Source organism: Panthera uncia (genome assembly GCF_023721935.1).
Source record: "Panthera uncia isolate 11264 chromosome C1 unlocalized genomic scaffold, Puncia_PCG_1.0 HiC_scaffold_4, whole genome shotgun sequence".
NCBI classification, from domain to species: Eukaryota; Metazoa; Chordata; class Mammalia; order Carnivora; family Felidae; genus Panthera; species Panthera uncia.
The window spans coordinates 95,699,469-95,720,384 of NW_026057585.1; the positions used below are offsets into that span (position 1 = coordinate 95,699,469).

At 44.4% G+C, this 20,916-nt stretch overlaps 1 protein-coding gene across 8 annotated transcripts in view; it reads right to left on the minus strand.

The window, feature by feature from the left end:
• VPS13D (vacuolar protein sorting 13 homolog D) overlaps positions 1-20,916 on the minus strand; it is a 257,455-nt gene that overhangs the window by 174,850 nt on the left and 61,689 nt on the right. For 6 of the 8 annotated variants that reach the window (XM_049618062.1, XM_049618059.1, XM_049618061.1 and 3 more), the window contains 7 exons: positions 16,053-16,275; positions 11,683-11,893; positions 9,377-9,548; positions 9,109-9,242; positions 6,302-6,514; positions 2,541-2,809; positions 1,009-1,142 (listed from right to left, as the gene is read on the minus strand). In XM_049618062.1, the coding sequence (XP_049474019.1) occupies positions 1,009-1,142; positions 2,541-2,809; positions 6,302-6,514; positions 9,109-9,242; positions 9,377-9,548; positions 11,683-11,893; positions 16,053-16,275 (1,356 nt within the window). The remainder of the gene's footprint in view (positions 1-1,008; positions 1,143-2,540; positions 2,810-6,301; positions 6,515-9,108; positions 9,243-9,376; positions 9,549-11,682; positions 11,894-16,052; positions 16,276-20,916) is intronic. The other 2 variants (XM_049618063.1, XM_049618068.1) reach the window with 1 other exon arrangement.

The window sequence follows — 20,916 nt, forward strand, 5'->3', positions numbered from 1 at the left end:
GGGGGGGGGGGGGAGAGGGAGAGGGAGGAAACCTCAGTTTCCTTACACGAGAGAAACAAGTGATTGAGAAGTGAAATCTCTACCGGTTTTATTCAGCTACATCTGATGCAGGGGAAAAAAAGTACCATATGTTGCTGACGGTGAAAATAAGTTGTGTTCATTCAACTCTGAAACACCACTAGAAAGAACAGGGCATGAAAAGTTCAATCATAAAGGGAAAGGAAATGATGAGAAACCCAGACCAAATATTCCAATATTATAACAAGAGGAACGTTAGCTGAGATCAGTGAATTAAGAATACTTAATAGAAATAATAATGTGCCTCATTTCTCCTTCCGTCTCCACAACCCCCGGCTTTAAGACAAGCAGAGCAGTTTATGCTGAATATTGCATCATGTAATTTTCAGGCTGCAAAGGCCACTCCAGTGCAAAGTATCTCCTTCGTGAGATTAAAGCAGAGCCTGAAGCAGCACTATTAGAGATTCACTCTGTGAGGTCATGTGTGACTCTTTAGAGAGTTCCTTTTACAGACTAGATGTTCCTAAAAGGATAATACATAAAATCCTTAACACCTTTATAATGACCACAGAGCCCTAGGTCTTCAAAGACACAACGACTTGATGTGGGGAAGGGGACGTGAGGGCAATGAGGCCCACCTCCCCACCTTCACTCATCTGCCAAGGACTAGACCGCTAGAAGGAGTGAACACAGCAGGGGCCTAACAGGGTCATGGGGATGAGCAGAGTCTCCCTTAACTTCCTGAGGAAGGGAGGGTGTCAGAGAAAGAGGTCAAGTCCCTCAGCACACGTACAGCCCGATGCTGGAGGACTGGATTCACATGTTAGAATAACCTGGTAGATTTGAGGACAAAACAAAGAAGAGGAACAGAGTCCACCAACTCCGCCAATCACTTCCCCTAATGAAAGCTGAGGAGCTAAAATTCTCTTCCAGAGCCTTTTCTCTTAAGCCAAACCATTGAGTGTTTTGATCGACACGGAGACTTCTTACCTCGATGCCAAACAAACTCCCTGAAAAGGGGCGATCGACAAATCGGGGCTTATAGGTGAGCACTGTAGTGCCTTTGAGAATAATGGCATTGGTATCGAAGCAGGACACATCTTCAACAACCACAAACTCCGTGCCTGGAAAAGACAGCATTGTCAACCAAGCAGAAGCTGGGAAGCTGCGAAGCATTAGACTGTTGCACACTAGCAACACATTTACACCGGGGGGGGGGAGGGGGACACAAGCCAGAAAGATTTGTTCCCAGGACATTCGTCGACCTTCTGCTTCACCACCATCCCGAACACAGTTTCTATATCTGGCCAGGCCCAGCTCAGCCAACAGAACACTGCACAAGCAGAAAAGACTGCGAGGCAGTTCCTTCTCTCTTTAGAATATATTTTTAAGCTGAGTCTCCTGAGAGGCCAGATCAGATATTCAGAAGCCCAGGAAATCGGCCCTTCTCCAAGCAGTGACCTGTTTTAAAATCCCAGGAAGGAGACTGACACGCTAATGTTGGTCAGCCAGTGTAAGGCGTGACATCATCCACATAGCTGTTCAAGTTGTTTACAAAGAATACACACGAATTTAAGGTAGATTTTTCCAAAATTACTAAAAGCAGACAACTTTCTACTCATTTGTACATGGCAAATTTACTTTTTATTTTCATCAAAAACCACGTATAGATAGAACTTTTGAAACTCAATCCATCTACGATGCACTACGCTGGCCAGCTCCTTCCAAACCATTAAGCAGTAGCTGGGGTATGTCACCAACACAAGGTAAATACATGCAGATATACTAGAAGAGTTTACCAGTTAACAAAAACCCCAGTAAATCTGTTTGTAAGGGAACATGTTCTTTTTGTAAAGGAAATAACAATCCCCTCACTTATTTACCAAGTAAACAGAGATTTTCACATACCAAATTTGCCTGAACTCAGGAAGGCACATCTGTTGGAGCACTAAAGATCAAACAGAAAACTGAAGCCAGATTCAACACTGGGGGGAAAGACCACTGCCCAGGTGGCGCTCCAGCTGGGCACGGGTGACGGGCAAGCAGAGGAGAAGGCCCAGAAACCCTGCAGTCCTGAGGGAGAGCCAGGAGCTCACACCAGAACATGGAGGTCAACAACTATGACACCTGCTGGGCTGTAGGAAAATGTGTAAGTGCTGGGGCACCTGGGTGGCTCAGTAGGTGAAGCGTCCGGCTTCGGCTCAGGTCACAATCTCACGGTCCGTGAGTTCGAGCCCTGTCGGGCTCTGTGCTGACAGCTGGGAGCCTGGAGCTGCTTCGGATTCTGTCTCCCTCTCTTCCTGCCCCTCCCCTACTTGCACACTCTCGCTCTCGCTCTCTCTCGTTTTCTCTCTCAAAAATAAATATTTAAAAACAAAAAAAAGTGTTAAAAAAAAAAAAGAAAATGTGTAAGCGCTCACGTCAAAATACGGAAACAACAGAAAAATCACCCTCTAAGACACACACCGAGCCTAACATTCAGACTAAGAATCAGTGAGTGACTCACACCTATATAGGCTCACCTGTTACATTGACCTTGACCTCAAGATGCCTTTCTGTGGACACAGGAAGGGAAGACCGCTTGGTAACTACTCCGCTTTTCACAGTTTTGGGGACGACAGCAGATTCACTGCTAGGGTTACGGTGGCGGCGAGAAGGAGTAACATTAGTCTGTTTCTTAGTATCGCTGGGAGTGTGGAGAAAATCATGGACTAACAGCAGCCAGTCAAATATGAGAAACACACGAAGGTTGTTGAGGACTACCGTAAAACAGGATGAGTCCTTCGTAGATCTGCAAGAAAACGACCCCAAAAATCAATCAATCAGTCAATCAATCAATCAATAAAGTAGGAAAGGAGAAATGTATTTTACTAACTTACAAGTGTAGTACTCAGCTTGGGAAGGTGTTTTTCCAGTATTTTTCACATTGACCGTTCTGAGTACAATAAACTCTGAACACCGGTTTAATAAAATATTCAGTGTGCGTTTTCGAAAGCTAGTCATGTTTTTATGCCATAAGAAAGCAGGATGGTGTGATCCAGCAGTTCTCAACGAGGGGTGACTTTGTTCCCCAGGAGACTTTGGGCAACCAACGTCTAGAGACATCTGTGACTGTCACGACGCAGGGTGGGGGCGGTGGGGGGGGGGGTGGTTTGCTATCGGCATCTAGTGGGCAGAGGCCAGGGCTGCTGCTAAACATCCCACAACAGGCAGGACGGCCCCACGACAAGGAAGTGTCCCAACCGAAAACGTCAATAGTGCCGAGGCTGAGAAATCCAGGTGGAGTAGAAAGAGCAGAGGCTTAAATCCAGTCACTTATCCTGGCTAAGTCGCCCACCTTCTCCGAGCCTGTTTCCTCACTTACAAAATGAGAAATATCAACACCGTAAAAGATAAAGCACCAGGCACATAACCGGTGTTCAGGAAATGGCAGCTGCCTTCCCTACAGGCTATTTCAAGAAGATCACTAAGGCACTCTTTGATGTCTCGGATCACTTCTTTATGAACACCAAATTTACATACTAGTATTAATTCCCCAGCTGGAACTAAAAAGAGAGCCCCGATCTTTTAGCCTGAGGAGGAGAACAAGTAAGATGACATTTGTATGTGGGTACAACCAACCCCATGCGCTCTGGAAGTGGAGTTCGGGGCGGGGATGGAGAAAAATTGGCTTTGTAGCCCCCATTACCCCAAGTTCTCTGTTTGAGCTGAAAACCCAAGGACGACCCCAGGCCTGGTCTCAAACCACAGTGTGGCCCTACCAGGATATTAGTAGGCAGAGATGGGTAAGACAGAAGGAAAGAGGGCTAGAGACACCTTTTTATGGTTTTCTGGGTTGAACTTTGTTCCGTGAGCTAAAAAGCGAGTGGGGCTCTAGCTACTACATGTGCCTGGTTTCCTGCCTTTAAAGGGGGCTTCTACTCAGGAAAAGCGGATTCTAGATTCTTTTAAGACTGGCTTCTCTAGTCTCTGGTTTCTCCTAAACCTGGCTCAATGCCTCCAGAAAAAGGGCACAGTGATGCATGGCTCCCTCATACAGACACAGCATTTTTCACAGAAACACTTTACTCTTTTGTAATAGAGAAAAAATGTTGCCCTCAGTAAAATTTTTCCATCCCATTTTGAACACAGATCGTCAGAGCTATGCACTAACTGGAAAGCCAAAGTATGTCTGATCCCTTTTCTGGAAAATATTTCAAGCCTTTAAACACTGTGAAGTGATTTATATTTGACACACAAAATCCCAACAGAAGAGCAATTCTTCTTGAGACACAGAAAGCGTTCAAAAGTTCCAATCCAGAGAACATGTTAACCCCCTCACTCACAATGGTTTTTCTGTTCACAAGCTCCAAGGTAAGACTTTACTATGTGACCAAGAAATTATACACCTTCAGTATATAAACAGAGTAAGATTTCAAGGCTCCTTGTGTATTAAAAACATGATTGCTGAGACAAGGAGCTGACAGATTAGGCAGTCAGATCAATAATAACAGAGCAAATTCAAAAAGAAACTGTTTCTGCAGAAGAACCAAATATATGGAAACCTCCTGCTCAAATAAACCTCTTCAAACAAAAGAACCGCACATCACAGCCAGGTTAGCCTCTGAGACTGCAGGCAGCCAGCTGGATCAGTAGACACACACAGTGGCCGCACCCAGGGACTGTCAGAAGGGACACGGACGCTGAGATCAGAGGCACTGGTGTGAGTCCTGACCGCTTCACTCAGTCACTGTGTAACCTTGGAGAGGTGCTCGATGCTCTCCTAACCTCTATTGCTGCATCTGTAAAATGGGGCAGGAGTCACCCGCTTCCCAGACTTGCCAGGAGAATTTAAGTAAAGGCAGGGAGAGTGCCTGGCTTACGGGAAGGCTCAGTAAGGGACAACGAGCACTCCTATTTCTAAGCATCCAAAAGATTCACGCAAAGGTTTGACTGTCTCCTTTGCTAGACTTTCTAGAGGTACATGGAGAGTGACCATGAACTCTCCCTAAAAGAAAGCTCAACCTGGGAACTCACTGCACATTGAAATGTCAGGCACATTCAAGCATATCAATATAAACATTGACAACGTGTGTGTGTGTGTGTGTGTGTGTGTGTGTGTGTGTGTGTTTCCCAGCCTTTTACTTACTGGTTTCTATTTACAACATACCTGATAACATCAAGCACTAATAGAATAAAACTGACATTGCTTCCAAAGGTCTCCTTTTGGATTTGCATTGGATGATTTTTTTTTTTTTTTTTTTTTTTTTTGAGAGAGAGAGAAAGAGACAGAGCACGAGTGGGGCTGAGGCAGAGAGAGAGAGGGAGGGAGGGAGACATCGAATCCAAAGCAGGCTCCAGGCTCTGAACTGTCAGCACAGAGCCCAACGCAGGGCTCGAAGTCACGAACCATGAGATCATGGCCTGAGCTGAAGTCGGACACTTAACCAACTGAGCCACCCAGGCACCCCTACATTGGACGATTTTAGGTCAAACCTAATTTTTCAGTTTCTGGGTCTATCCCCACTTAGTCATAAAATTTTACAGTAGGTCATAAAATAACACGGCTACATCAGTAATAATACTAAGAGCTGCCAACTGTGTGCAGCGTGCCAGGATTGTCCTTAGTTCCCGCCTCGGCCCTGCGAGGTGGGTATGGCCACCCTTTTCTATCTTATAGACAGTTGCAGCTTAAAGTGGTTGAACTTGTCCAAGGACACACAGCTAGAAGGTGGTAGATCAAGGTCTTAAGTCCGGAGCTGTACAATTCCAAAACATGTACTCATTCCACACACACCACTGCCTAGCATAATACCGGGAAGAGAAACATCATCTACTTCAAAGAGGCTAAAGTCCTTTTAAGTGGAGAAGTGAGTTAGCGACACTCGCACAGATCAATTAATAATGCAAGTCAAAACCACCTATCTTTCTATAATGTCTATGGACCAGAAGTCTTTTACCCCCTTAACCAAGCGTAATATCTTCTTTCCTCAATTCACTTTACCCATTAAAACAGTCTACAGCTTACAAGGAGGTTGATTTAAAGACTCTGGTTTAATTCTAAACTTTTTTTTTTTTTTTTTTTTTTTTAAGGCAACAGAGACATCTTTTGGCCAATAAATGAAACTGCAAGGTTATAGGATTAGTAAATTAATCTGTGAGCTGCACTGGGGAGCCATTATCTACCTTGCCCGTGATTCCTCAGTCCTTTGATGCTCTAAAGCTGACACAAGTCTTGGCCCACTGCCCACAAAAGGGAATTTCTCGATAAAGAAAAGGCAGGGTCAGGGTCTGGATCCACTACCTGAAATGTAGTTCGATCTGAATGGATCCCTGGGCAGTGCTGCTGTTCCTGGAAGGCTGAAAAATACAGCTGAATACATTCGTCATGCCGGGACTGGCCTTCTGCCCAGCATAGCGGGTGTCAAAAGCCATCATGGAATGGGAAACCAAGTTAATGGACTTGGTTTGGTTGGAAAAGCTTTCATAGAGCAGTTTACATTTCTTGAAGTCAAATCTAAAAGGGAAAAAGCAGACAAGATGTTACACTCTTCCAGTTTACAAAATTACCTAAGTTCAAGACAACAGAACAAAATCCTAAGTATACCTGAGTTCAGTGAAGGAGAGAAACTTTCACTGATTTTGTTAACAGACTCCTCAAAACAGATGTAGTGTCGTTGTGCCCTGTCTCTTACTTTCCATTTCCAGGAAGATGACCTTGTCCACAGGGACTCCGTGAGGAAGAACACCACCTAGTATACTCTGGGTGCATTAACATTCTTGTTTCTGACCCTAAGTCTGAGAAGGCTGTATATGTGTAACAATCCCCAAAGGACGTCAAGGGTCCCTTGAAACCATCCCCTGTCAACTCCTAGCCTGCCTGTGGGATTCTCTCTCCACAGTCTGCCGAATTTTTATATAACCACTACAGCTTCCTGGAAACAACCAGAACAAATAATACTCTTCATACAGAGAAATCATGCACCTGGTCCACCAAGAGGAAGTGCATTTGGGACCATCTTTTTTTTTTTTTTTCTTTTCAGTAACAGAGAAAGCTGCAATAATGCAATTCATAATTTATTCAGTACCGTCATGACATTCTGTGCAGAATTACTTCATTTTGTAAAAAACTAAGGATGTAGCCAGCCATCAGAAAAGAATGGCTAGCTCCCAAGACAATCTGGGACCCAAGCCTTGGTTATACCATGTTTCGTTCAACTGAGTCAGACACAGGCCAGGATGGATTCTCGAGGAAAGACAAAGGAAAAAAAAAGTGTTTCAGTAGGGAAATTTCTAGCTTTGAAGTCCTGTTTTCAAATACTGAACCACTTTTGCAGCCATATGATCTTACGCTAGATAAAAATTCCATCTGGAAAATAGAAGATCTGCCCAACCTCAAATGGTTGTCAAGAGATCAAAATGAAAAGTTTATCAAGTGTGAAAATACAACTCAGTCTTAAAGGCTCTACGCCAGTAACCATAAATTCTTGGTCTGCCCAGACCGCGCAAGTGAAACACTAAGAGAATCGCCAGGCAGAACACAGCCTCCCAAGGGCAGCCCAGTGGCTCTTCAGCTTCGGGATGCTTCCAAGTGAAAAGATGGGCCCAGTATTGTCAAAGCTTTCAACTTCTCAAAAGAGGTTGAAATCCAGACTTTTAAGTGAAGTCCCCCACTTCTGAAAGGTTGGCCAGCGAGGCAGCCGTCAGTGCTGCTCGCCAAAGAGCTCTGGGTCTCCCCTATTCCCCTATGGCAGACACCACTTCTGAGTCCTCTGCACTTTGTGGGACCACGTTCTAACCCATGAGCTCTGCAGAGCACTCGACTGCAGTTCAAAGCCACTCTGGGCTCTTGTTTTTCTCGTTGGCACAACAAGATGCCGGCTGCTCTGTCGGCCACGGTGCCTGCAGGAGCAGAGCAGCAGGAGGGCCGCAATGGACACACAGCATCAGGAGAAAAACGACTTCGCTTTTCTAAGTCATTAGTATGTCCACATGTCTGTCACGTGGTAGACATGTGGTAGTTTTTACCCCCTGTGGTAGTTTTTATTGATTATTATTGTTTAAGCTATTGATAACATACCATGGCAGCAAGATTATATTAGGAATATACCATAATACAACTTTCTCCATCGAAGCCTTACACCTTACAATTCCCTAGGCTATCTGGAATGTTCCCCTCCCTCACCCCTCCCTGCAACTCAGCTACAACTGAGATGGCTTTTCTGTCCCTCCCAGTACACATACAAATACCACACTATGTTAAAGGTATATTCTACAAATATCATGAGCGACATTACTGAGCTTTCTGGAACTGTGGTTCTACACTTAAATACTTTTAAAGCACAGTAGATTTGGGAAATAGGGTGGATGGGAGGTACAAGCTTCCAGTTATGGAATGAAGAAGTCACGGGGACCGGAAGGAAGTACGGCACAGGGAATATAGTCACGGTATTGTAATAATGTCGTGTGGGTGACAGGCGGTGGCTACACCTGTGGTGAGCACAGCATAACTTACAGAGAAGCTGAATCCCTATGCCGTAGACCTGGAACTCAGGGAACATAGTATGTCAACCATACAATATATATATATATTTTTTTTTTAATTTTTTTTTTCAACGTTTTTTATTTATTTTTGGGACAGAGAGAGACAGAGCATGAACGGGGGAGGGGCAGAGAGAGAGGGAGACACAGAATCGGAAACAGGCTCCAGGCTCCGAGCCATCAGCCCAGAGCCTGACACGGGGCTCGAACTCACGGACCGCGAGATCGTGACCTGGCTGAAGTCGGACGCTTAACCGACTGCGCCACCGAGGCGCCCCAACCATACAATATTTTTAAACACTACTGACATTAAAACGAAACAACAAAATCAGTAGATCCTCAGGAAACCAAAGGCTAGCACTATTTCTGAAGCTCTTTCAAACTTATCGGTTTCAGTACCAGGTGTGGGCCTGTCTTTGCTAATAAAGCCACGAAGTTAAACTTTTAAAAAGCACCGCGCACCACCTCTGGCCACTCGGCTCTGTGCTAAAGCGAAACAGGTGTATTGTTTGTAACGCCGTTACTGTGATGTCAGTCACTGGTAGCAGAATGGTACCATTAAAGCCATACCTGGCTAAGGACCCAGCACTTTCTTTTCCTTTCGGATCTTTCAGCTCCAGACTTACATTCACCATATCGATGAGGAAACACATGCACGTGTACACTTCTCCACTGAGAACAGTCTGCAAGAGGAAAACGCCAATCTGAAAAGGGGGTTAATACGTCAAGACATTCATTTGCTTCTTGCCCCATCTCTTCTCTGCAGGCGAGCTGGAGGTGGCCATCGGCTGAGGCTGCCAAAGTTAAGAGTTATGGGACGGCGCGAGGTCTCACTCACGTGAATTCTTGGGTCTTGTAAATCGTAAGGCCGCATAAATTCCTCTATGGGCTCACCGAGGTTGTTCTCCAATAAACCACGGATCAGCTTGTATTTGTACAAATCCAGGGAGCAGTGGACTGAGGAGAGGTTGCCGTGGATAGATATGTCTGGCACAGTGTGACTTATTTCTCTAAGAAAAGAAAAAAGGTCACTTTGGCAAACAAACCACTAACTTAACACGGACAAAGCTCACCCCCAAATATAAGAGCTAAAGTGTACCCACCTACATTATCAACCAGTTAATTTCTAACTTCCAATAATAAAAATTTCATGTGGCTTCAAATAAAGCAAGTTAGCACAACTGAGTATCATGCTTGGCAACAAAAAGCCCCTTTTCTCCCAAAATATGCATTTCAAAAGTCCCCAAATCTTCCATGAGTTAGCTAAGTACTCTATTAAATATGGAAAAATCGCATGAGACTCAGAAAGAGTTTAAACATTTCAGTTGGGAAGGTAATAAAGAAATGGCAAGCTCTTTCTTTCTTTTTTTTTTTTTTTTTTAAGAAGCGGCAAGCTCTGTAATCAACTCTTCAGATTTCATGATAACTAAAGGCAGAAACCAGTGTTTCACAATGAACCCAGATGGGACATCAGGACGAAATCTGGATCCATCACTTGTCTCTACTGAGATGGGCAGGAGTACAGTTGGGATGCCCGGGTCAGGGGCTGGCACAGCTCAGGCCAACCCCGAACAGCTTTTTCCCTGCCCTCCCAACCTGCCCATGGTGCAGTGGGCATCATGGACCCTGCAGAGTCCACCATGTTCTGAGTACATAGAGGACCAGAATTTAAAGTAGAAGAGGAAAATAAAAAACTACTTTGTCTGCAGAGGAAAACCCACGTATGTTAAAGACCAGTGATGCAATCCACAAAGAAAAGCTGGAAAGGCTCCCCAGTGCGCCCCCCCCCCCCCCGACCGGATTCCTGTTTCTGTGGTGCAAGCAGCTGCTAGGATATCTCATATTGAGTTGTCACCTTCTATGGGGACTAACAGTACAACCCTCTGCACATAAACGCTGATGGAAGTGGGTAAAGTTTACATAATCCGAGTAACAAAGCACATTTTTTTTGGAAAGCATCGCTCGAAAAGAAAACGAGGTGTTCGATTTCTAGATAAGGAAGCTCCTCGTAAGACTGCTAAGCCAGTAAAACCAAAGAGAGCCCTGCCAACCATAACTGAGCGCCAGCCAGGGAGCACTTGAATAACAAATACGAATGAAATGTAAAAATCCCAGAGAGAGCAGCTGACCTGTATCATTAATCCAGAGAGAAACAAAAAAAGTGACATTAAATGACTCACCCAAACCCGAGAACCGTGAAGGGAGCGGCCAAAGAGGGATTAAAATCACACTCGCCGCAAGTAACGAGACTGCTTTTCAAAATGCTACACGAGAACCTCTTCCATTACTTTACAGCCTCATCTCTGCCTGTGGTTGAAACACAAGCATTGCTGCTTTCTCCAAAATCAATGCCCCAAACGGACACGCATCACGTGCTGTGCGCAGCAGCCCCAGGCTGCGCACGTGGCCCGGGTCCCCACCAGGGGACCTGGTTCACGGACACCTGAGAGTCAGGCTCTGGAGGTCTCAGGTGGAGTGTGGGAACATTTATTTCCAAGATGCTTCCCAGACGCTCCCGCGGAAGTAATGGCAACTGAAGCAATGCTCTGAACTGCAGACATGAGCATCCTGTGTTTGAGGCCAATTAAAAGGTAAATTAGAGTCAGTGCTTTAGCCTTTCTGGAGTCCTTTCAAATTGCTTACTGGAGTGAAATGGGCAGAACTGCATCTCCACTGTCATTCTGATTAAATGGAGCTCCAGGGTAAGTAGCAACAAAGGTCCAGAATCTACTGTGCTTGGGACATATAATCCAGATGTCACCACTTCCAAAATACCTTCTCTGCCATCACTACCTCCCTACCTCTGCCAAAATCCACGTTACATCTGTGCCCCTTCGCCTTTGTTTCCAAGGCCATGGGGCAATCCTGTAACACAATTTAGAACACTGAATCAAACACTAAATTAGAGTCACCTATGTGCCTTCTATCCCTGTATCAACAGAACGTAAACTCCGTAACGACAGGTTTTTCTTTGCGTTAGCGTAGGCCTCATGTCTAGAACATAGCAGTGACTCAATAACCATCTGTTACATAGAAGAAATAAGTAAATACCTATTCTCTTCCGGACTTACCTTCACAGCGCTGACTTCCAAGTTACTAAGACTTTACCTAGGACAGACAGTTACTCAGATGTAAACCACTCACTTGTCCAAATTCCTTTCCACCTGCAATTTCAGCCTACAAGGCTCAGTGAGGAGACTCCCTCCCGTCTGCCGCACAAAATAGGAAGGGAAGATCAGATCTCCACTGCTGTCGTCTGAGGCCTTAGAATACTCTCGTGGACGTCTCTCTGCGGCAAAGATGTCCATGTCTTGCAGATCCACGACAATGCAATCCAGCAGGCAGACGTGGTCTTCTACGTGGACCCAAGGGAAGAGAGAGAATGAAGAAAACAACACCCAAAAGGACTGGCCCTGAATAAAAACTAAAAAGCTAAAGGAAGTTCACTCTGTCTTTAGATGACAGAGTCTAAAATGTTCAGAACTGCCAGCTTCAAAAAACTGAGCGTCCGGAGGTCTTCACCTGGCACCAAGACCTCCCCATGCGACACTCCGTGTGCTAGATACTTCCTGTCTGCTCCTCCCCTTCCGCATCACGTGCATATTGTGCCACATCCCTTCAGCGTCTCGCTACTGTCCCGAGACACTAGCTGAGCTCAAAGGGTTTATGACTGAAATGATTTGACAGCCATCCCTCCCAAGGACATCCTACAGGGGTGGGGTCTCATGTAGAGATAGTGTCACCCAAAAGGCTTACAAAATTGTCCAGCACCAGAATTCTTTTCTCAAACAAGTATGTAACCACTTCCGCTACCAGTGATCTAATCCAAATCACCGTCATTCTCGCCTGGCCCACCAGAAACTCCCCTCCAGTACACCTACACCATTCCCCTTCTGGCCTTCACAAAACCACTCTGCCCACAAAATACCTGAGTAATCCTTAAAAAAATAAACGAGACCGTAACATTCTGTTCTTTCTACGCTTTAATGACTATGTCGAATCCAAAGTTGTTTCTGCAAAACTCCCCCCTAAATCCCTGTAAAACCCTGCATGAGCCCACTGCCTACTTTTCCAACCTCATCTCAAGCCATTCTCCACCCTGCTCCTGAAGCCTCAGGCTCACTGGCCTTTGCCTCCCCCAAGACTGCTAAGCCCCTTGCTATCTGAACGGCATCACCCTCCCGTCTCGATCTCGACTGGGTCCTCTCGGTTCTTCCCTCCTGCACCATTCCGTCTTTCCCATAACATCTTACTCTGTCAACGCTTAGATGCTTGCTTAGTGCCTTTCTCATCTCCTATGCATGGTGGCAGGAACCATGTCCAAGAGAACAAAATTATAACATCAGCATTCAGCCCACACTAAACATATCAGTTCTTGATTTTTTACTATTTTGATAACTATGTGAAAGAGAGAAAAGTGGAACTGATCAGGTAGAAGGGGGAAGGGAAAGGAACAGAGGGCTTCAGAGGTCCCCTAGGGTCATCACGGAATCCTAAGGATACACAGAAGCAGCTCGAAAACCACTACTTTAATCCCATCTTCATCATAAAGAAATTCTAGAAACAGCAAATCAGGAGGAGAAATACTGTTCGGAGAGAGATCTTACCAACCACCTCGAAAGCATCCCGAATCACTTCTTAGAGGCACTCAAGCTGGCCCTCCTCCTAACCACCACTGTCCTCACAGCAACACCAGCTGGTCACAAGTGCTGAGCCGCACTGTGCATGTGCCCCCTCCACGCTCTACACGCATCACGGGGAGAAAGCGGCAGACCACATCACGTGGGTTAAGGATTCGGGCTCTGGAGTCAGACAGCCTAAGTTCACAGTCCAACTCCACTATCCACACAACCGAGGCCAAGCTAAGCTACTCAATCTCTCTAAGCCTTTTGCTCCGTCACGTGTAAAATGAGGATGAAAATGAAACTCCACAGGGGTGCTATGGGGGTGAAATGCAACGATCTACGAAAGAATGTGCCGTGCGATCTGGCACACACTAAGTGTTCAACAGCCAGCACTGGGATGAAGACTGTGATAACCTCGTTTCTTTAATCACCAACGCAACCATAAACCACCTTCCTGTCGCCTCTAGGACCACAGGGGACTACAGGGAGCAGTACCTAGCACGGTCAGTCTTTGCATGTAACAAAAGACACGCAACAGCCTCGTCAGCTAGCGTCCCACATTCTCTCAAAGCCCAATCACGCTGAACTGACTTTGTGGGAATCACATTCGGTTTCCCTCTCTGACTCCTTAGAGCACCACCTCACTTATCCTATCCATCGCCCACCCAGAATACATCCAAAAACCGAATGGGGCACCTGGCTGTCTCAGTCAGAGGAACATATGACTCTTGATCTGGGGGTCATAAGTTCAAGCCCCATGATGGGTGTAGAGATAGCTTAAATTAGAGAATAAAAATTAAGGGTGCCTGGGTGGCTCAGCTGGTTAAGCATCCAACTCTCCATTTCAGCTCAGGTGACGATCTCACAGTTTGTGGGATCGAGTCGCACATCAGGCTTTGCACCGACAGCGCGGAGCCTGCTTGGGATTCTCTCTCTCTGCCCCTTTCCTGTGCTTGCTCTCTCGCTCTCTCTCAAAAGAAATAAACTTAAAATACATACATACATATATACATAAATAAAATTTTTAAAAACTTAAAAATAAATAAAAAAATAAAAAACCAAAGGCCAAACTACATCAAAATAAAAAGTTCTGCACTGGAAAGGAAACAATCAACAAAACCAAAAGGCAGCCTCCTGGATGGGAGAAGATATTTGCAAATGACATATCCAATAAAGGGTTAGTATCCAAAATATATAAAGAACTTCTACAAATCAACAGCCACAAAACCCAAATAACCCAATTAAAAAATGGGCAAAGATTTCTCCAAACAAGACATGCACATGGCCAACAGACACATGAAAAGATGTTCAATACCATTCATCATCAGGGAAATGCAAATCAGAACCACGATGAGATATCGCCTCACACCTGTCAGAATGGCTAAACTAAAAAACACAAACAATAGGTGTTGGCGAGGATGTGGAGAAAGGGGAGCCCTCAAGCTTGGTAGAATACAAACTGGTGCAGCCACTGTAGAAGACAGTACGGAGGTCTCTCAAAAAGTTAAAAATAAAACTACCCCACGGTCCAGTAATCCTGCTACTGGGTATTTACCCAAAAAAACACAAAGACACTAATTCAAAGGGATACAGGCACCCCGAGTTTTATAGCAGCATTATTTACAATAGCCAAGTTATGGAAATAGCCCAAGAATCCACCAACTGATGAATGGCTAAAGAGGTGGTCTATATACAATGGAATATTATTCGGCCATAAAAAAAAGATTGAAATCTTGCCATTTGTGACAACATGGATGGAGGTACAGAGTATTGGCTAACCTTAGTAAGTCAGCCAGAGAAAGACAAATACCATAGATTTCACTCCTATGTGGAATTTAAGAGACAAACAAGCAAAGGAAAAAAGAAAAAGAAAGAGAGAGAGGGAGAGACAAGATAAGAAACAGACTCAACTACAGAGAACAAACCGATGGTTACCAGAGGGGAGGTGGTGGGGGGATGAGTGAAAGAGGTGATGAGGATTAAGGAGGGCACTTGTGATGAGCACAGGGCCACGCACGGAAATGCTGACTCACTATACCATACACCTGAAAGTAATAGAAGCCTGTTAACTATACTGGAATTAAAATGGGAAAAAAAAATTAAATTAAATTAAATTTTTAATAAAAACCAAAAGGCCAAAACCAGGCTCTCCTCTGGAATGACTAATTCTTTTGTTTTTTTTAATGTTTTTTTATTTTTGAGACAGAGAGAGACAGAGCGTGAGCACGGGAGGGGCAGAGAGAGAGCGAGACACAGAATCCAAAGGAGGCTCCAGGCTCTGAGCTGTCAGGACAGAGCCTGACGTGGGGCTCGAACTCACAAACTGTGAGATCATGACCTGAGCCGAAGTCGGACGCTTAACCAACTGAGCCACCCAGGCGCCCCTGGAATGACTAACTTTTAAAATCTAGAGAACACCAATAACTGGATGGCTCATGTCTTTGCAAAATTGTTGCTTATAGTATCTGTTGTTACCTAATTCACACTAATATTTTTTAAGAGTTCTCTGGGGGTTTTTTTAGAATTAAACAGAATAATATTTACGTAGGAAAAGGATAATGTCCAGACAGTGACTTGCAAGGATGTGTCTAAGGAATCGTTCCAGCTATACTATCATCTTCTTGTGTCAACTACCCTGACCTAGAAGAAAAAGTCCTAAGAGGCCATCTAAATCCCTTTATTCACACTGTGTCTTGCTAATTGAACTGTACTGTAGAAGTCACCCCAGGGCTAAAATCTGCATCCTAAGATTCTTAAGCTCTCTAAAGCAAAAGCAAAATCAGAGTATCACTAAAGACCCGCGATCTCTGATGCACACCCCCCCCACCCCCCCCACCCCCCAGGTACCTGCCACAGTCCCGTGAATTCCCCACCTTTCTCCTCTCTTACCAGGACTACCAGGAACCCGGCCGGTGGAGGGTGTGGCTTGCTGTCCTTGCTGCTTGGCCGAGGTACTCGGCACAGACTCATTCCTCAGGCTGCCTGCACTCACTCCAGCAGGAGGCATCATAAACAGCCCCTCGGAATGGGTTCCCTTCGGGTCCTCTGCACTCGTCGTTTTCCTCAAACTGTGTTTGGGGGTACCCGTTGGGGAAGCTGAAGGCACAGACTCCTGGGAAGAAACAAAATAAAACTAGAAGACAGGAACAGGGGTGACTATTTATCTTTACTCTCCTGGAAGTCCCATTCCAGCCGCTGGGCTCTTCAAAGACTCTATGACACCTGACACTTTCCAAGCACCCTCCAGCTTCCAGAAACGAAAGGAGTAAGAGGCTCATGGCATTCCCTGCCACACGTAATTCTTTGCAGAGGTGTTACTTATAATTCAATACCTGTTGAAAACTATAGCAATCTTGCAGGAATGTATTATCTTTTGGCTTAAGATGCTAACTGTTGGTGGTTTAGCCTTAGGTCAAACACAGCACAGAGAAAGCAGACCTCTCAGCCATATATGTTGTTGCTTCGCTGGAGGGGAGGAGCTCTTTATTCTAAGAACATGTATCTAACAGCAATGTGGTTCCAATGGAATGAAGCCATGGGAGTGTCTGGACTTTCTAGAAGTCGCTCCTTCTAGGTTTACATCTCTCATCCCTTTAAGTAACTGTGCAAATGAGAACAAAATGGAGAACATAGGAGGTTGGCCATTCCTATTATGTTTCTGTTCGAGGGCATAAAAATCAAGGACAAACACAGAGTAACATAAATTCTGTAATTCTATTGAAAACACTACATACTTTTTTTTACACACTGAGTACCTTCAGTTCATTGCTAACTGGAGAAATCTTCACCAGATGATTCAATAACTGACTTTTAAGCTTTCCCCCAAGCCACTGCGCTACCTATCCGCAGGGCTTCCGATTCATTCACCCCTTCTCACAAGCGAGCTGCAGGGAGGGCAAGAATGGGTTTGCTAGTACTGCCTTATATGTTTATTCCTCTCAGCATTGAAAAGGGGATGATAATACTGTTCTCCTTCCCAGTTATCTTGAGTAGTAATTACAAGTAACAGTGGAAAAAAACAAACAAAGAAAAAACAGTTCTTAACTTTCAGCAATTTTTTTTTGAAGGCAAATTACTAAGCAAATGCTCTTATTTAAATTTTTCGACATTAAGGGGCGCCCGGGTGGCTCGGTCAGTTGAGCGTCCAACTTTGGCTCAGGTCATGATCTCGTGGTTCACGGGTTCGAGCCCCACGTTGGGCTCTGTGCTGGCAGCTCAGACCCTGGAGCCTGCTTTGGATTCTGTGTCTCCTTCTCTCTCTGCCCCTCCCCCGCTCGTTCTCTCTGTCTCTCTCTCTCTCTCTCTCAAAAATAAATAAAACATTAAAAAAAATTTAAAAAAATATTTTGACATTAAAAACCTTCCCCGTTGCTTAGTTTACTTAAACTCTAGGACAGTCGTTGCTCTTTCATTAGATTTATCTCTACACAGTCTATATAGTTTAAATAAATCAATGGCTTGAGGAGCTTAACTGAAAGCTTCTGAAAGGCTAACTTAGAAATTATGGTTTAAGCACAAGCTGTGGTTGAGGAAAATGAAAGGAAAAGCATACATAAAAAATCCAAGCCTGCATTCATGAAGACATGGATTTGTGTAAAACAATTTCAAACGCACCAAAGTCGTGGAACTCAAAGGCAAATAACCCTTCCGCGAGCTCCGGTTTCAGGATTATTTCCTGTTCTTTAACCACCAGAACACGTACTAGACAAACCTCACCCGTGCAAATACACTAAAGGGAAAATGGAAACGCAACGTGATTTCTGATGAAGAAAGTAATTCTTCGCTTCATCTAGGCCTCGATCAATTGAGCCTGTGGAGAGGTAAAGATCCACAGAGGTATTGATCTGATTACAAACACTTTACCCAGTGACACACTCCAAGCAGCCCTTATGGAATTCTACAGATCACTGGCATGTAACAAGGTAAAGCTTCTCTAGGATTTAAGGAAATAAGATCATCAAGAAATTACTACCTAGGGGGGGAAAAAAAAAGAAAGAAATTTCTTTTATTGGTCCTTAAGAAGGCCTTCTCTACACAGGGGGAAAGTGATTCAGGAAAGGGACAAAAAACTGATAATCAGGCTTTCCCAAATAATGAGGTGCTTTAAAGAGTGAATTTTTGGAAGTTTTCTGCTCCGAGCATATGAATGTGGATTGACTGCTGAATCCCATAAGGTTTTTCAGAATAAACAGTAAGCAAAAGAGTAGATTAATACCTTGAAGAAAAAGCGATCCTTGTATGCACTGCCACTTAAAATCAAATCCTCAAAAACAAATACAGGACAAGTTTTTCATTAAAATGCTATAAACTGTGTGCTGTTATTTGCCTTACTTAACAAGAGAGACTCACGTGCAACAATTTCTTCAAATGTTTTGGCAATTCTTTAGGAGCTAACTGCCAAGTTAGCTCACGAGCCCGTACATGGATATAACCGATGTAGAACATCGGTCCTTTATCTTTGCAGGAAGGGTAGAGAAACAAAAATGGTATTATTGAACCTGATCACCCATTCTGGTTCCAGCTGATCCCTTCCTAAAAAACTAAGTCCTCAAAAAAAAGACTTCCCACAAACAAATACATACTGAAGAACTTACTATCGGCTCAGAAGACCGCCCCCAAGGAGGGATTCGGCTCTCCCTCGGCAGGGATGACAGCAGAGCTGGAGCAAGGTGTTGGAACAAAGTGTCCCAAGGTGACAGTGGGGACAAACTTCACGTGCAAACAAAAGTTCTGATACGTTTGTTCATTATCTAGTCACGTTAACTATAAATACCACACATCCACGGCAAGCGAGTGAGAAATTTTAGAAACAGTTACCCATCTTTCTTTTTACAAATGGATCTTTTATGTTAAGACTCTGGTCAGTGAACAGCAAAATGCTTATCTCTTGACTGTGGAAACAGACTTTCTTCCTTAAGACCAAGGTTACTAGTTCTCTTCTACTAGGCCTGCCATGAAAGACCGATGCAGGCTAATTTCACTTTTGTGCTCTTAAAAAACGTACCCAAGTGAAAGTCTACTTCTCCCAATCAAAGCAGCCTCTGGCAGAAAGGCGCATCATCCCAACAGGAGGGGCTTCCTTCCTACAGCGAGGTGAGCGAGCAAGTTCTCAATCATCAGCTCTGGCTCAAGGCTGGTCTCCGAAGCTACAAGATACACCTGGTGGCACTGTGCCCTCCAATGCTGGACACTGTCGTTCTGGCGCCACCCTCTGCTCTGATCACTGAATCCGGTTTCTCTGAGCGACTGCAAGTGAGGGGACATCTGGAAGACCCGACCCTTTGTCCAAACACCTTCCCTCTGGTCTGAACACGCACTTATGGCTGCTATGTTCTCGCTGGCGGTCTGCACCCTTCCTGCTCTACCCACTCCTTCTCCCTGCATCAAACATTTTCAGCTCAGCATGTGTAGGTCAGTAAGAGTGAGTAAATGGAGGTGACTGGGTGGTTCAGTCAGTTAAGGGTCCAACTCTTAGTTTCGGCTCAGGTCATGATCTCACGGTTTCGTGGGTTCAAGCCCGATGTCGGGCTCTGCGCTGACAGTGCACAGTCTGCTTGGGATTCTCTCTCCCTCTTTCTCTGCCCCTCCCCAACTTGCACAGTCTCTATCAAAACAAATAAATAAACTTTAAAAAATTATTTAAAAAAAGAATAAATGGATGAGAAGTAAAACAAATGAAAGAAAACATGGAGACAGTAACTTGAAAATAATAACATTATTTGCATTTAGGCATCACCAACAAATAAAGTCTCTGGTTGCCTTCCAAACAGAGCTGAGGTCCTTGGCGAAGTCCTGGTAAGAACTAGCACCCTAATCACACTTTTTCATTTTCTTTTCTTTCTATACCTAGAGAGGCAAACAGTAACTGCTCATATTTATATCTTTTCTGTAATAATCATCGGATTTCTTCCGTCTAAATTATTCTAATGAATTGTGTCACACCCTTTAGAAAATTCAAAAGAGCTATGGCTCTGCAGGAAAGGGCCAAGAGGACACATCCTCCTCCAGTTTACCCTCCCCACAGAGATGTGACCTGAAGGTCTGTGAAGGTGATCAGTTTAAAGCAATGGCATAGAGAAGGCAGCCATACCAAGTCTGAGGCCCACACTGTACTTCTGACTAGCTATATTATCCAAAATAAATGACCTTAATCTTGAAAAAGGGGGTTAATAAAACTAGATACCCCTTAGGTTGCTAAGGAGAAAAAAATAGACAAATACATAAAGAGCTTAGCACTGGGTGATGTGTAAGAAGTATTCAAAATGAACATCGTTCCTGAGAAACGTAACAGAAACCCATGGGGGAGGGGAAGGAAAAAAAAAAAAAAAAAAGAGGTTAGAGTGGGAGAGAGCCAAAGCATAAGAGACTGTTAAAAACTGAGAACAAACTGAGGGTTGATGGGGGGTGGGAGGGAGGGGAGGGTGGGTGATGGGTATTGAGGAGGGCACCTTTTGGGATGAGCACTGGGTGTTGTATGGAAACCAATTTGACAGTAAATTTCATATATTAAAAAAATAAAAAATAAATAAATAAATAAATAAAAAACAAAATGAACATCGGCTATTTATTGCTGTTACCGGCAATCGTAAGAGCTTATAATGAAATTTATGTATCTCCTCCTTCAAAGGCTCTCTCCCCATGTTATCAGCTGTTACACTAAAGATGGGCACAACTAGTTGGGAATTTCAGTAAGTGCTTCTCTGACAAGCGAAATGAATTTGTACTTAATAAGCAAATATACTGCAAAGCTGCC